The sequence below is a fragment of the Lutra lutra genome, chromosome 17 (assembly GCF_902655055.1).
Source record: "Lutra lutra chromosome 17, mLutLut1.2, whole genome shotgun sequence".
In the NCBI taxonomy this organism is placed as follows: domain Eukaryota; kingdom Metazoa; phylum Chordata; class Mammalia; order Carnivora; family Mustelidae; genus Lutra; species Lutra lutra.
The window spans coordinates 32,623,983-32,638,489 of record NC_062294.1 but is presented as its reverse complement, the minus strand read 5'-3'; the positions used below and the strand labels follow the sequence as shown (position 1 = coordinate 32,638,489).

Below are 14,507 nucleotides of genomic sequence, written 5' to 3'. Positions count from 1 at the left end.
TGGTATCAGGTGTCACTTTAAGCGCTTTTCTGTGCAATGACTTACTTAACCCTCACACCCGCCCCAAGATGTCACGAGCACTGTGGTCCCTGTGTACAAATGGGAGGCTGAGAACATTCCTTCACCCGCATGCTTTAGCTTGCATGAAGCCTAGCTGGGACTTGAGCTGGGGTCTGCCTCCTTCTGCAGTGGGGCTCCACATGGGGCTCGTGGCGGTCAAGGGGTCTGAGTGCCTTCCTGTAGGATGGTCCTGAGGGCCTGGCCCCACACCTTGTTTGTGGGCCCTCCTGTCCCGGCCAGGGCTCTGCTGAGTCCCCAACCTCGTGGCGAGGAGCTGTGGGCCTTTGAGTCCTGTAGCAGCAGCAGGAGGCTGGGCCCCCGCCCACGGAGGTGCAGCACGGGCTGTTCTCCTTGAATGTCTCTAAGTGTGGTCCCTGGTCCCTGACAAGTGCCAGGACTCTTGGCTGCCTCTGTCCCCAGGCCCACAGAAGCCCTGATTCCACTGTCCAAGCTCGGGCTGGGCATCTGAGAAAACTGGCTCAAATCTTGGCTCTGCTGAGGTTCCAGAGCGGGTCACCTGGCCTCGCGGAGCCGCCTCCTCGCTTAAATACAGGGCTCTTGGGAAGCTCGTTCCCTGGAGGTTCTTGGAAGGATTCCCTCGGTCAGTGCCTCATGCACCGAGAGTGCTTGGTAAATGAGGCTATTGGCTCTCAGTCCCTTTATCTCCTGTGTCCTCTGTCCCTTTAGGACTGATGACTCTTTGTAGAAAAAAATAAAGGGTAACAATTATAACTCTCACTTTACAAACCGCAGATCATTTTTATGAGCGTTTATTCCTGGAGAGATGGAAAGTGCAGGGCAAGGTGAAGACTGAGGGAGATAATAAATTTACTTACAAGGTGCTCCACATGGTGCCTGGCACTGAGGAGATGCCCGATAAGGTCTGCTGTCCTGTCATTGCTGTGGTTTATCATTGTGCCCATTTTATGGAGAGATAGACTGAGGTTCCTAGAAAGCAGTGGCTGGCCCCATGTCCAAGGGTGAGGGAGGCCATGGAACCAGGATGTGCTCCTGTGTCTGGCTCAACACTGCGTTGCCTCCGGCTTAGTGATTCAAAGCTTGAGGACCGCAGACATGGCACTCCCGGGACCATCTGGTTTAGCAGATGAAATGAAAATTTTTTTTAAAGATTTATATTATTTATTTATTTTAAAAGATTTTATTTATTTATTTGGCAGAGAGAGACACAGCAGGGGGAACACAGGCAGGGGGAGTGGGAGAAGCAGGTTGGCTGCTGAGCAGGGAGCCTGATGAGCCCAATGTGGGACTTGATCCCAGGACTCTGGGATCATGACCTGAGCCAAAGACAGATGCTTAACGACTGAGCCACCTAGGCCCCCGTAAGATTTATTTTAGAGAGAGAGAGAGAGCACATGCGCATGCTCAAGCAAGTGGTGGGAGGGGTAGGGGGAGCATCTCAAGCAGACTCCCCGCTGAGCACAAGAGCCCCGTGTCAGGACTCGATCTCGCCACCCAGGAGATCACGACCTGAGCCGAAACCAAGAGTTGGACGTTCAACCGACTGCCCCACCCAGGCATCCCGGAGGAGATGGATTTTTGTCAGTGGACCCTGGTGCTGGGGAGCTTTTACGGTTCTACAGAGCAGGATAGGGTTTAGCCCGAAGAGACCGACCCCCGAAATTGCCAGAGCTCTGCTTTCCTATGCAGAGACAGGCCTTTACTGTGTCAGGGAGGTCGGTCCTCCCCGCAGACTGTCCTCAGAATGTATGATACACACCGCAAGGCATCGTTATCGGGGTTCCAGACGGTTGCTTTGTTGGGGATGGCGTTGGAGTCTCTAAACACCTCCAAGCGTGCCAGTAGGAAGATGCGTGCACTCACGGAGGGGTGCCTGACAGGTCCTGCCTGCCTCACTGGGAGCGATCAGGGTGGCGGGCCGAGGTCAGCGCCGACCCCCGCTTTCCAGAAGACCTCAGCGTGGTCCCCTTGAAGCCAGTCGCCTGGGAGGGAGTGCTGCCTGCCATCCTGTCTGGGGGAGGCGGCATCTGTTTTCCTCTGGCATGAAAGATGGGCTCTAATTGGCTGCCGGAGTGTCCCAGCCATCTAATGATGCCTCCCCAGCGCGTGCCTTCCCTGTCACCCGCTCCCAGCTTCCCTGTCAACTCCGGTGCTGTTAACAAAAACAGCCAGTTTACAAGCCCAGGAAGTGTTCGGTGATTATGATAATTGGCAGAGGAGGAGGGAAAAGCCGCCTGGGCTCCAGGAATCAAGGAGCCTGGTTTTGAAGTCAGTGGGACGTCAAGGGTCTGAATGACCACATTTTCACAACCTGCCAGAGAGGGGAGGTGATTTGGAAGAAGAGGTAGAATGGAGAACACCAGCCCTAATCCATAAAATGTTTGCTGTTGATCCTTTTAAAACAAAACAAAAAACAAAACAAAACAAAACAAGAGACTTCTCTCCAGCTGTATCCAGCTGATAAGATCAGCTCTACCAAGCATGATTCTGGTTTCTTTCATCAAGATAAGCACTGGTGTTTCTGTTAAGTATCTGAGGTACTTGAATTTTTCAAAGAGAGGGTGCATTCTCTTTTTCTTTCTCTTTGCACTTTTTGTTTTTGTTTTTTTTTTTCCAAAAAGAGAAGTTGGTGACAGCTGCTGAGTTTGGTTTTTTTTTTTTTATTGCTTGTCATTTTGTTTTTCCGAGAAGCTCTGCCAAGAGCGTTGTTGTGGCATCAAAAGAGATAAGGCAGAGTAATCCTCCCAAACTTTGTCTCTCTGCCGGAAGAGAAGCCTTTCCCAAAGTGGGTTCCTCAGAATACGAATCCCATGTGAAGCTTTTTGAGACACAAAACTCCATGGTCTCAGTAGGTTTGAGGAATGCAGTAGAAGTTAACCGCGTGGATATTCAGTGTCCGTTACCATAGTAAACGCTTCAGTAAGGGATCGTGTCTGACATGAAAACAATCTTTTTTTTTTTTTTTTTTAAATCACAGAACTCTTAATGGCAGAATCCCAATAATGCAAAAGACGGTCTGACAAGTGCTGATCTTGCTTCTTCTATGTCTAGGGTCCTCCTGCAGGGGTAGGGCAAGATAGGTAGCCCCTTTGTGGACATTCCAGAAACTTCACAGCCCGTAGGCTAACCAGACTCCCCGTGTCAACCTGACAATGCCTGAGTGGCAGCCTGACCAGGCTGGTTGGGAGCGACTCAGCCACTGGGCATCCTGAACTCACATGGAGCACAGGGCAAGGCAATGAAAGATCAGGGTAGGTTCTAGAAGGTGTGTGTACTGGGGAGAGGTGGCAGGCATGTCCAAAGATCACTCAGGAGGCTGAGCATGCAGTTTGCTGAATGTGATGCTGGAGAGTCAGGGGAGTCATGTTAGGGGCAGTAGAGACCCACTCACGTGCACACCAGGCCCTCTTTTTTTTTTTTTTTAAGATTTTATTTACTTATTTGAGAGAGAGTGTGTGTGTAAGTGAGCACAAGTTGGGAGCAGAGGGAGAAGGAGAAGCAGACTGCCCACTGATCAGAGCCCAAGGCGGGACCCGAACCCAGGATCCCAAGGTTGTGACCTGAGCCGAAGGCAGACCCAACTGACTGAGCCACCCAGGCGCCCCCACACCAGGCCCTCTTGGCAAACCCATGGAGACAGCCTGCCCGGGACCCTGTGCTGGGGGAAAGAGTCACACTGAGATCCCTTCCTGGGGCCCACAGGGGAGGCTTGTTGGTCCTGAGTCCACCAAAATTGACTCTGAGGGATAGAGGAAGGACGTTTTCTCATCTTGTCTCTGTCTTTTTGGTGGAACTTCCTTTCTGAGAGAGAAGCGTGCAGTATCATAGTGAGCTCTAGGCTGAGAAAAGCTACTTCTTAAAAAGCATGGTGACAATCCACTTTTCAAGCAAGAGGATCCACCAGAGTTGACCTAAATTCCCATCAGAAGAATGAGGGCAGGACCCCTGCTTCCTTGTGACCAGCCAGGCATATGTTTGGGACACCATCCCAATACTGGGTTCCTCCTTGACTCTGTTGGATACTTACTTAACGTCCCTGCTTTGTCTTCCTCTAGGAGCTCGTGGGTGATGTTTTCAGAGAAACGCTCAGTGAGGAGGAGGAGGAAGACTTTCGGCTAGAAGGTACCTAAATCCATCACTCTCTTCCCAGGGCACAGTGAGATGGGGAAGGGGTCATCTGGTCTACCGCATACCCTGGGCACCCTCCAGAAAATCTGCAGACCAGGTGGAGGACGGGACCCCAACTGTCAGTGTGGATGGTAGGACGACAAGCAAGAAGGGAGTGTGACTCTTCATGGGTCCGAGCCCAGAGTGGAGCCAGGCTCCTGAGGCTCGCCTCCTGGCCCCGCTCCGTATTGGCTAGAGAACCTTGGGTACATTGTTTTAGCTCAGCTTTCCCACTGGGGGGAGTGACTATAAGGTAAGCACTACGTAAAGTAGCCGTCCTATTTCCCCGATTCTCAGTTCGCATCACTCACTTGGAGCACAAGCTTGCCTACCAACAGCCCCCCACCGCCCCCTCCCCTCTCACGTCTGTAGCTCTTGCTCTTGCCTTTGTTTGAGGGGAGGACCCTGTTGTAGAAGGATGAGGATCCTGGAGCAGAGGGCCGGCTGGCCACAGGCGCCCTCACTTGACTTCGGGCAGGGCGCGCCACCTTCCTAGAAGAACCTTGGTTTCCACGTTTAGAGAGTGGAGAATGAGAGCCTTCTCCCTGCTTGACTCCCTGCGCTGGTACGAAGGACAGATGGCCGCATTTGCTAAGTGGGATGGCATTTCCATTTTATACTCAGGGAAGAGCATCACTGAACTGGGGAAGCCTTAGGTTGGTAGGAGCCTTGAGGTGGAGGTGAGGATGGGCAGCTTGGCGGGCGGTGGGGGGGGGCAGCAAGGGTCTTGGCGGGGAGGGGGATCTAGGCCTTGGGGCCCTCTAGGGCCTTGAGAGGAAAGCAGTCAGTGCCAAGAGTTTCTGCAGGGGAACCTGGGCCAGGCCTGAGGACTGTGGCTGCGTGCCGCCTGTGAGCTGTCAGCCCCCAGCCATCTGCCCTCAAAGAGGTCCCCCAGCTCGTGTGCACGTTAGACTTTGAGAAGCAGAAGAAGAAGACTGTTTTGAGAGATTCACTCGGTTGCCCAGGAGTTGGAGGCAGGCTGGGACTCAGGGATCTGTTGCACTTCGCTCAGATACGAGCCGGTCCTGAATCAAGGGTTGGGGAGAGTCCCGTGGACGGAAGACTTTGTGTGGGCTGCCGGCCGCTCACCTGCAGTGCTGGTGATGGCACTCAGAGCATCTGCTTTCCTTCTGTCATTCCCCTTGGCTCTGCCAAGCCTTCCCTCTCATCTTTGGCTCCACAGAGAGATGCCAGGAGTTGGTGCTTTGAGATCTGGGGGGTCAGGTAAAGTTGGACAGGATATAAGCCCTGGCGGTTCAAGTGACCCCAGACATTGATTCCATGGGCTTCGTTTCTCATTCCAGTTATATATTCATTTCCTGCTCATTTGCATAGTGACTCATTACCAAGTTCATTCTCTTGTTCATCCATCCCTCCACCTGCTCCGTCCATCCCCCACTCGCTACCCATCCAACCAGCCACCCGTCCATCTGTCTCTTCATTCACCTATCCCTCACCCCTCACCGACCCACCACCCACCCACCCACTGGCCATGCCCCACCCATCCATCCATCCATAGGTCTCCCTACTCTCCTGTCCCCCGTCCCCCAGCCCGGCCATTCTGAGTCATCCACACTCCCTCCTCTGCCCGAGTGTTCATCCCCTGTCATTCATCACTTCATCCATTCATCCGCTGACCCATCGTCCAATCGTCGTCTGTCTGTCCCTCTTGTACTGAGCCCCTCATTACTGCCCCAAACGAGGCACTTCTCTGTCCATCGCGGCTCCGTTTACAACTGTGTCATTGACTTCAAATGAGAGGTCTTTCCCTGCAAACAGATGCGGAATGGCCTACCCATGGAATCTACTTCCCTCTGGAGAGGAGGGTTACTCTGTTCGCTGTCTGCATTCAGAGCGTGGGTCCTGTTGTAATGAGGTAGAAGGAACACTGGCCTGAGGAGCGTCTAGACGGGGCTCCCCTCAGCTCTGGTCACAGCCTGCTGTGGATCGCGGCCAGGTCCCCCCAGCTCTGGGTCTCCTCGTCCTCTGTCACATGATGAGTGGGGAGGTGGAGCTGGGCTTTGTGGGTGCGCAGAGGATGTGGGCTCCTCTCAGGGAGAGGGAAGCCCTGCGGTGGGGGGAGGGCAGCGCTTACAAACATTGGCCAATGGATCGGGGATGAAGGTGGGGTGCCCAAGGTGTCCCAGCTCCTGCTGGAGAAACAGTGTCAGCTTGACTGCACTGGGTCTGACCCCATGGCCCACCAGCTGCATGCCAGGCTTAGAGGGCGGCCCGAGCACCTTGCTAGTCCCTGGTGATGTCCAGGTGCCACCACTCAGGAAAGAGGGGATTGGGAGCCACTTTCCTGCCTCACTTTCCCCACTAGGGGGTCGGACTAAGTTGTTGGTGGTCTAGGTTTTTGGCTTCTTTCTTCAAACAACAGTTTACACAGAAGCAGAGAACATAGAACATCAGGCTTCAAGACATGCAGTGTGCCCTGGCCGGTATGTTTTACGTAAAAAGGGGCACAAGATGATGCTCTGTGTTTCCTACGTGTGTGAGTGGAGACTGCGTGCATGTTACTGTGTGGCTGGAGGGCTCAACAGGCAAAAATAGGAGCTCCTCTCGGACCTGGGAGGAGGATACTAAAACCGGAAAGAGCTCTCCAAGAGGACTGTAGTGTTAACGGGGATGAATGTTTTAACTTTCCCAAGAAGAATGAATTGAAAGACTCACAGCAGATTTAAAAAAGTGAAAACGATGAGTAGATGAGGTGGGAAGAGAGAGGCTGCTCAGGTTTGCACCTGGGCCGGCCTGCCCGGCTCCGATACTCCTGGGAGGGATGCTGGGCCCATGACTGTCTGTGGTTCCGTGGTCACCCATGGCCATGGCCACGGCCACGGAGAAGCATCCACCTGGCCCTGGGGCACGCCCCTCTGTGGTCCGGGCCTAGCTAGAGCACTCCGAATCCTGAATCTCTTCTTTGTCTTCCTGTTGGCCAAGTTCATTGCCTCTTGGCGGGCTGGAGGGCTGTTTAAGGGAGAAAAAAGGCCATCTGAGGCGTGAAGATAAAAAGAAGTCTTTTAGCCATCCCCGGAGAGGACGGCTTTAGCTCCTGCGTTGTTATGTAAAGCCGGCCCTAATCCAGCATCTTAACCGCCTTAACTGGCCAGCTGGGAGCTCGCGGGATGGCAGATTAAGTCTGGGCTTGGTGCGAGGGCTGCGGAGCTCCTTTTGAACTGTGGAGAGAACAAAGTAAACATCAAAAGTCCCAAGCTCCGAGAGCTGGCTGGGCGTGGCAGGGGCGGGACACGCCGTAGGCTTTGCAGGGGAGGAGGGGAGAGGGGACCCTCCCTCTGCTGACCCAGCAGGGGTCTGAGCACAGGGGAGGGCCACCCCACACTTCACTGGGTCCCCACCTGGCTTCCCTATCTCCTGGTCAGTTGGGACAGGTGGTGGCAGCCCATGGCTTGTGGCCTGAGGTACAAATTGTTGAGCAGGACATCCTTACCCCGAATGCCCCCCCACCCCAGAAGCGCTGTGTCTGGGGGTGTCCTCCCCACACTCAGGGCAGCTTTTGCTTTGTGCCCTTGAGAAGGGAAAGATCTATACATGGTCACAAGTCCCTCCTCTCTGGGTCCCCTCTCTCCCTTCCACTCAGGGATGTTCCTACCCCTCCCAGTGGCTTGATTCTGGTTTCTGGCCACAGACTCCCAACACCGTGTCTGTTTCCTATCCTCCAACCTCCCCCCTTGGGGCTGGAAGCAGGTGCATTGCTGTCTGTCCGGCATCTCTAGAAAGCTGACTCCAGAGGGCTTGAAGTCAGGTGACACTTCCCTCTGGGAGCCCAGGCCCTTTCCTCAGCCTGGGTTTGGCCTGACTGGGCCTCTGGGGGTCCTCACTTCCCCGGCCCCTGGATGGAATCATTAGAATAGAGGGTCCTGCCAAGCAGGGTGGTGGTGCTGGGGAGCCTAAGTTCCTGGGGGTCTGCGTAGCCCCCACTCTGAGCTCAGGACCCATCTGACTTCCCATGGGACCCAAAAATTTGTCTCTCCACCACCGCCTCTGAATCTGCGAGAGGCACCGTGCTACCTTTATTCGGGTTTTTGGGGGATTTGCAAGTCCGAACCTGGATGAGGCCCGGCTTTAACCGCCACTGCCTGGGTGACTTTGGGTGAATCGCTTCACGTCTCTGGTTTTCATTTTCCTTGTTGGGGGGTCATCGGAGCCCTCGTGCGGGGTGCCCGTGAGGACGGTGAGGTGGTTTACGCAAGAACGGAGAGGAGCCCGGTATGGAGTAAGTGCCCAGCGTACGGGAGCTGGCAGGAGTCTTGTTCCACGGGTCCCTTCTTGAAGAGGAGCCAACTGGTGTTTATAATTATTTACTAGTCCAGATCAAAGAAGACCTATTTTCAAAGCTTCTCTAATCCTATTAGAACCTCTCCTTCCCCTCCCAGTGCGTGACACAGAGTCTGGCGTGCTTTATGTGCTCAGTACATACTCCCTGGAAGAATGAAGTCAACAGCACCAAGTCCCTGAAGTCAGGCAGTACCCTCCTTCAGGCCCCCCGGGCAGGTCCCATGTACTCTCCCTCGGCCCCTGTCCCTTTGTCCCGGCCCCCAGATGTGATGTATCCACCACTCATAGACCCGAGGAGCCCTCAGGAGGCCATTGGTCCTCCTTATTTGTAGTTGGAAAACCGAGGCCCAGAGAGGGGATGTGACCTGCCCAAGGTCACACAGCAGACTGAGAACAGAACTCAGGCCTCTGGCAGGGTGTCACACGAGGGATGCGGGAGGGGCCGTGCAAGTTTCTGGTAGTGGCGCCCAGCCAAGAGGTAAAACCCAGTGAAGGGTAGAGGGTGGCATGTCCCCTCTGAGGAGGTGATGTGTCAGCCAAGATGCAGGCGCCGGGAGGATGCCAGCCACGGAGGGTGGGAAGGGAGAGCAGCCAGGAGGAGCAAGCAAGCAGAACCCCAAGGGAGAAAGAACCTGGGGTTTAGGGAAGCACAAAAGGGAGGCCTGTGCAGCAGAAGGGGACACCGGGGACGAGGGTGGGCAAGTCAGCAAGGGTGGGACCACGCGCCTGCTTGTAGGCTGCTTTTGAAGAGAAAGCATTGGATACTTGTGAGCCATGCTTAACAGAGAACTTGTGGCTTCTTGGAACGATGGGCCCTGCGGTGGGAGGAGGAAGGAGGCCATGGCAATGACCGGATTCCAGCCGTGTGGGCCATGGTGATGGCATCGGCCTAGCGTGGGGGACATAGGGCTGGAGAGAAGTGGGTGGGCCTGGGGGTTGGTGTGGGAGACGGGAGGAGGGGGAGGGGCTAGATGAAGGAAAGAAAGGGATCCTGGGCATCCCCCCCCCACCACCACCACCATGGACTCCTGGCTTAAGGACCAACGGCAATGCAGGGACCCCTTTGGAGGTGGCGTTTTGGGCCAGCGACCATGAAGCCTGATCGTCGAGGGCTGTGAGACATCCCAGGAGAGATGCCAAGTAGACAGACGGTTGGACACTGAGTCTGGAGGTCAGGGAGCAGCTGGGAGGGGGGAGACAGCGAGAGCATGGGAGAGGGAGGACTTCTAAGGACATCTCCCCCGCAAAGTCCTGTCAATCACTGGGCTGGCCGGTGGTTCCCTGGAAGTCAGAGAGGAGGAGGAGGTGACCAAGGAGCAGCAGCGACCCCCCCCTCCATGGAGGGCAGGTGGCCCACGCCCTGCTGGCTGTGCAATCTCAGTTCAGAGCCTGTCCTCCTGTGAGTTTCAGCGAGCCGGACTCCACTGGGCGGCGACGGCAGTCCCCCCAGCGGCCCGGGTGACAGCAGCTTCTCTTGAGTCTGTTTTTCATAAAAGCTCAGCTGGAACAGTGGAAATTCTGACTCGTGTCAGATACCGAGGAGGCTTTAGTAGTTTCAAGTAGCTCAGGGTTAGATTTTAAAAGTTGAATTTCATCACATGTTTTAACTTGGGCGGGGAGTAGAAGGGACATGGTATTTTTAGCCCAAAAAAGCTTTTTTTCTCTTTCCTGCTCCCTCTCTGCCGGCGTTCCCCCCTCCCTCCCTGAACAGATGTTCTGTTTCAACCCGATTCAAACCTCAAAGCAGAGTGGCCATCAACCTTAGGCTCTGATGAGGGAAAAGGCCAGAATGCTATTTGTTGGGAAGGGTTTTTTTCTTTCTTTCTCTTTTTTCCTTTCTTTTTTCCCCTCAGTCATAGCTGGTCCTTAAATAAGATCTCCCTACAGTAAAATGGAGCCTGGGAGGGAAGACCGTGGAGGAGGAAAACCCAGGCTGGCATGTCTGGAATCAGGAAGGGGTAGACACCCACTGGTAGAAAGTGCCAGAAACTACCTTGGGGAATCCTGCCTCATTAGGTCAACTCTTCTTTGGGTGGTGGTGGTTTTTGTCTTGATAAGCAGGGGCTCAGAGTTAAGTCGGTATTCTTGGGGTTCTTTGGACACTCAACTCAAATGTGCCGAAGCTTTGGCTGGCGATCTTGAAAAATCCTAGCATAGATCTTGCCTAAAAAGGGCCAGCTGGATCCTGGAGCTCAAACCATGTCATCCACACCCATATCCACTCCCTCCCTTCCTCTCCCCTTCCCTCTCTTACCTCTCCCTCTGCCCATGTGTTTGTCTCTCCCACTAAGGTGGCCAAGGGCAGCTACCCAACTCTGGGCACTCCCATCATCTGAGCTCAGCTGCGTCAGGTGGAGGACAGCCCCCAAGTCTCAGTACTTGTTGCAAAAGTTTGCTTCTTGCCAGGTGGATCTAGGTTGTGTGGCCCCTGACCTTCATCCCGTTTGGGGGCTGTCTTTAAGAAAAGAATACAGGGGTCTTTTATTTATTGACTGGTTTACACAGTTCTTTGATAACTCTGAACCAGAGGATAGCTCCATTCGGTAAACTTAAATAAACATATCTCCAACTTGACCTTCCCTTAGCTCAATTGCAGAAACGCCTGTTCGCCCCGACACTGCGTGATGCATTAGGACATTTGGGAGTCAGAATGGAAAAAGATGGTGGTTGTAACCAGTTGAGGTACAAATACCTAATTTTGAAAGTATCTGAGAACCCAATGACTATGGGAACAGGGGGCCAGGGCCCATGCAAGTGAAGGCCCCATGGGCTCTGCATTGCTGGCTTCAGGATGCACCCTCTGGTACTGACCTAGGAGCCCCCCGAGTGGCCATCAGGATGAAATTCATGATGTCGGGGCTAGGTGCTGGGTGCATCCCCAAAGCCGGGGTGGGGTCATCCCTCTGTAAATCATGTAGATTGAGATGGGAGAGGGGTGGCATGCCAGAGGAAACCCAAAATGCTCTTCTCAGAAGGGGGACAAGGGTGGCAGGACACGCAGAAGCAGGTGTCTACTATTGGGTGATGGAGTGAAGAGACCAGGGGCTGGGGAGTCAGGAAACGGGGATTTTCATTCTTCTGTTTCTACACTTTCCAGGTTCAAATCCCACTGTGCTACTGACTGTTGTCTCATTTTGATGATGATGGTGAGGAGGAGGATGTGGGCAGTGTGGATGCGCCTAGATATGGTGTGACAGGCACTATGCCATCTCTTGGGGGCTACTTGAGGAAGATCAAATTAACAGAAAAACGATAATGTGGAGTAAGACGGACTCACCTAGCCCCTGGTGGCTTGTAGGCAGCTTCTCGGAAGTTGGAGGGCCTAAGCTGAGGACCCGAAGAGTAAGCAGGAGCCAGCGAGCCGGGACGAGTGTTCTTGGCAGGGATAACAGCACGAGAGCACGGCTAGGTCAGAACCAAAAAACTGGATCAGTGGAGAGATGGGGCCGGGAGACGGCAGCAGGCAGATCAGTTTTAGCGGCAAATACATGGCTCGATCCGTTTTGTTTCTTAAGGTGAGTTTCCTCTTTGGGAAGATACAAACAGGAACTTACCTGGCCTGGTCTCCGTAACAGGCCCTAATGGAATAAAGCTCGTACCCACTAACCTCACCAACCCACTGCTGTGCCCATGAGTGAACAGATTTGCGTGTCTCTTGGACCCTCGCTTCCGCAGGAGAGCCTTGCACAAATGATACGAGAAACCATTTGGCCTGGAATGCACATATGATATCTTTCCCTTTTTGCTAGCGGCCCATTTACCCGCCTAATTATATTTGGCAGAGGCTAATAGTAAAATTCATCTGCATTCCCTCTAACAGCTGCTGATGGAGGGCTGGGGAGTCAGAAACATCCTGGCAAGCCACCCTGAGACTAAAATATTTGCAGCAGATAATCTGCACGCGGACAATTGAGAAGGGCCTGTGAAGACATTAGGGCGGGTGTCCAGACTCCAGCAAGGAAGCTCTGGCTTGTGTTAGATCTTACATCGTATCGACTGAGAATAATGTGGCAGGTAACCGGGCGGGGAGAACTGCCCGTCTGTGTGTTAGTCATTTCTGGTCTCAAGGGGTGGGAGGGGGACTGATAATAGTCATAACGGGATTTCAGATTTGTCGCTACTTCCTCAGTTTGTGATCAACCAGGCCTTTCTGGATCATGTTAAAATATGCCAGTGTTTGCTCCTCTCATCCAGAGTTTGAATTTTAGCCTAAGTATGGGATTCAGGAACAGACCTGCCGCTTCCAGTCACCCCCTTTCTCGCGTTGGCTCCCAATGTCAATCAAGGCAGAATTTATGGTGTGTTTGTTATGCAGCTGGCGTGGATTGGCTGCCCTGTGCTTGTGCTGTGGGCATCCCAGGGGCGCTAGCCGGCAGGACCCCAGATCCCAGGAGACTTGCAGTCTAGCTGCCAAGGATGTGGCAGGCTCCTGGGAAAGAACAGAAGATCCCAGATGAGATTGTGCAGAATGAAATGCTGGGCCCGATGGGAAGAGACGGCACTTGGCTTGCAACAAATGGATTCATGCAAAGTAGAGAAAGGAGCCCCTCCCCCGTCCCCCAACCCCTACCTCAAGACACCTTTCTGCCATCTGTCCCCAAAAATGTCTCTGGCAATATATAAGCATATGAGGTCCAGCCTGTGAATGGTGCCCCCCTAGGGTTGTACATTGCACACCCTGCCTCTCAGATGACCCTAAACCTACCCCCTCACCCCCCTGGGAAGAGCCCTGAGGGGCTGGTCCTGCCTGGGTGCCAGGGAGGGTGGGGCTGCGGGAAGGCAGATCTGTTTTACTTTATAGCCATCTTCTCAGCTGTTGGCAGCTCGGGCTGGGTGGGCTGTGCCATCCTGCTCCCTGGGTCACTGCTATTTGCCAGGCTAAACAGGCTGGAGGAAGTGACTGGGGCTCTCCCAGCATGTGGTCCCAAATGAGCTATTGATGCCTCCCATTGGGACTGTGGGTGCGGGGTGAGGGCTGGGAGTCCAGACCTCGTGATCACCCCCAACGACCAACCCCACCATCCTCACTCAGGTCTTTCCTGGCTCATCGGGGCTCCTCTATACACTCTTCTTTCCCTCTCTTCCTCCCCAGCCCCCTCTTCTTTTTAAACTGGGGGAGGGACAGGGAAGAGACTGTCTTTGATCTCAGTGGAGGAAAAAAGTCTGTTCTGTTCAGGCTTTTGGCTAACACAACAAACAGTGTTTAAAATTTAACTTTGCTTAATTAATTAGTAATTCTGTTTAATGCTGTCTGATCTCCCTCCAAAAGGTATTTTGAAGCTTGAGAAGGGAACATCAAAGGGAGCCGGGTGAAGATGGTCAAGTAATGCATTTAATCTGGCAGTTGCTGGGGGTGGAGAGATGCCAGGTTGGGAGCTAATGTGGGAGAGAGCCATCATCTGGTAAACACAGCCAGCAGGCTCCTTGCAGCCGTGGTATGAGAAGGGACAGGGAGCAGTTTCCAAAGAGAAGGAACTCCACACACCGCCCCCAGACTCATCTGAGCTGAGAAAACTGGTTTGAAGAAATCAGAGTTGACGTTTTCTTTCTTCCATGCCTACTGCGTATGGTTGGGCACGTTGTGTACTGCACAAGAGTTTCCAGTTATGCGGGTGAGCAGCTGGTGAAATCCAGCCTGCACCCTGCTTATCAGGGTACCCTGGTGGGAAGGGTACCTAAGCGCAGTTCATAAACTTTTCTATAAAGGGCCAGGAGAGTACAACTTTTAGGCTTTGTGGGCCATATAGTCTCTGTTGTGATTACCAAACTTTGCTATCGTAGAGTGAAGCAGCTATACACAGTGACTGTGTCCCAATTAAACTTTATTTACAGAAACAGGCCGTGCGGTGGGCTGGGTTTGGCTCACAGGGCATAGCTTGCCAGCCTCTGTTCTAAGTCATCTAAGGGTACGTTCCAGGCAGTGGTGTGAACGTAGGATATAAAATCAGAATATGAGTCTTTGAACTTGAAGGCTTTTCTTGCCTCCTCACTCCATTCCTTCC

The 14,507-nt window shown here is 53.5% G+C and overlaps 1 protein-coding gene across 3 annotated transcripts in view; it reads left to right on the top strand.

Annotated features, from left to right (window-relative positions):
- NKD1 (NKD inhibitor of WNT signaling pathway 1) overlaps positions 1-14,507 on the top strand; it is an 84,279-nt gene that overhangs the window by 51,505 nt on the left and 18,267 nt on the right. For all 3 annotated transcript variants that reach the window (XM_047711911.1, XM_047711912.1, XM_047711913.1), the window contains one exon: positions 4,095-4,161. In XM_047711911.1, coding sequence (XP_047567867.1) covers positions 4,095-4,161 — 67 coding nt within the window. The remainder of the gene's footprint in view (positions 1-4,094; positions 4,162-14,507) is intronic.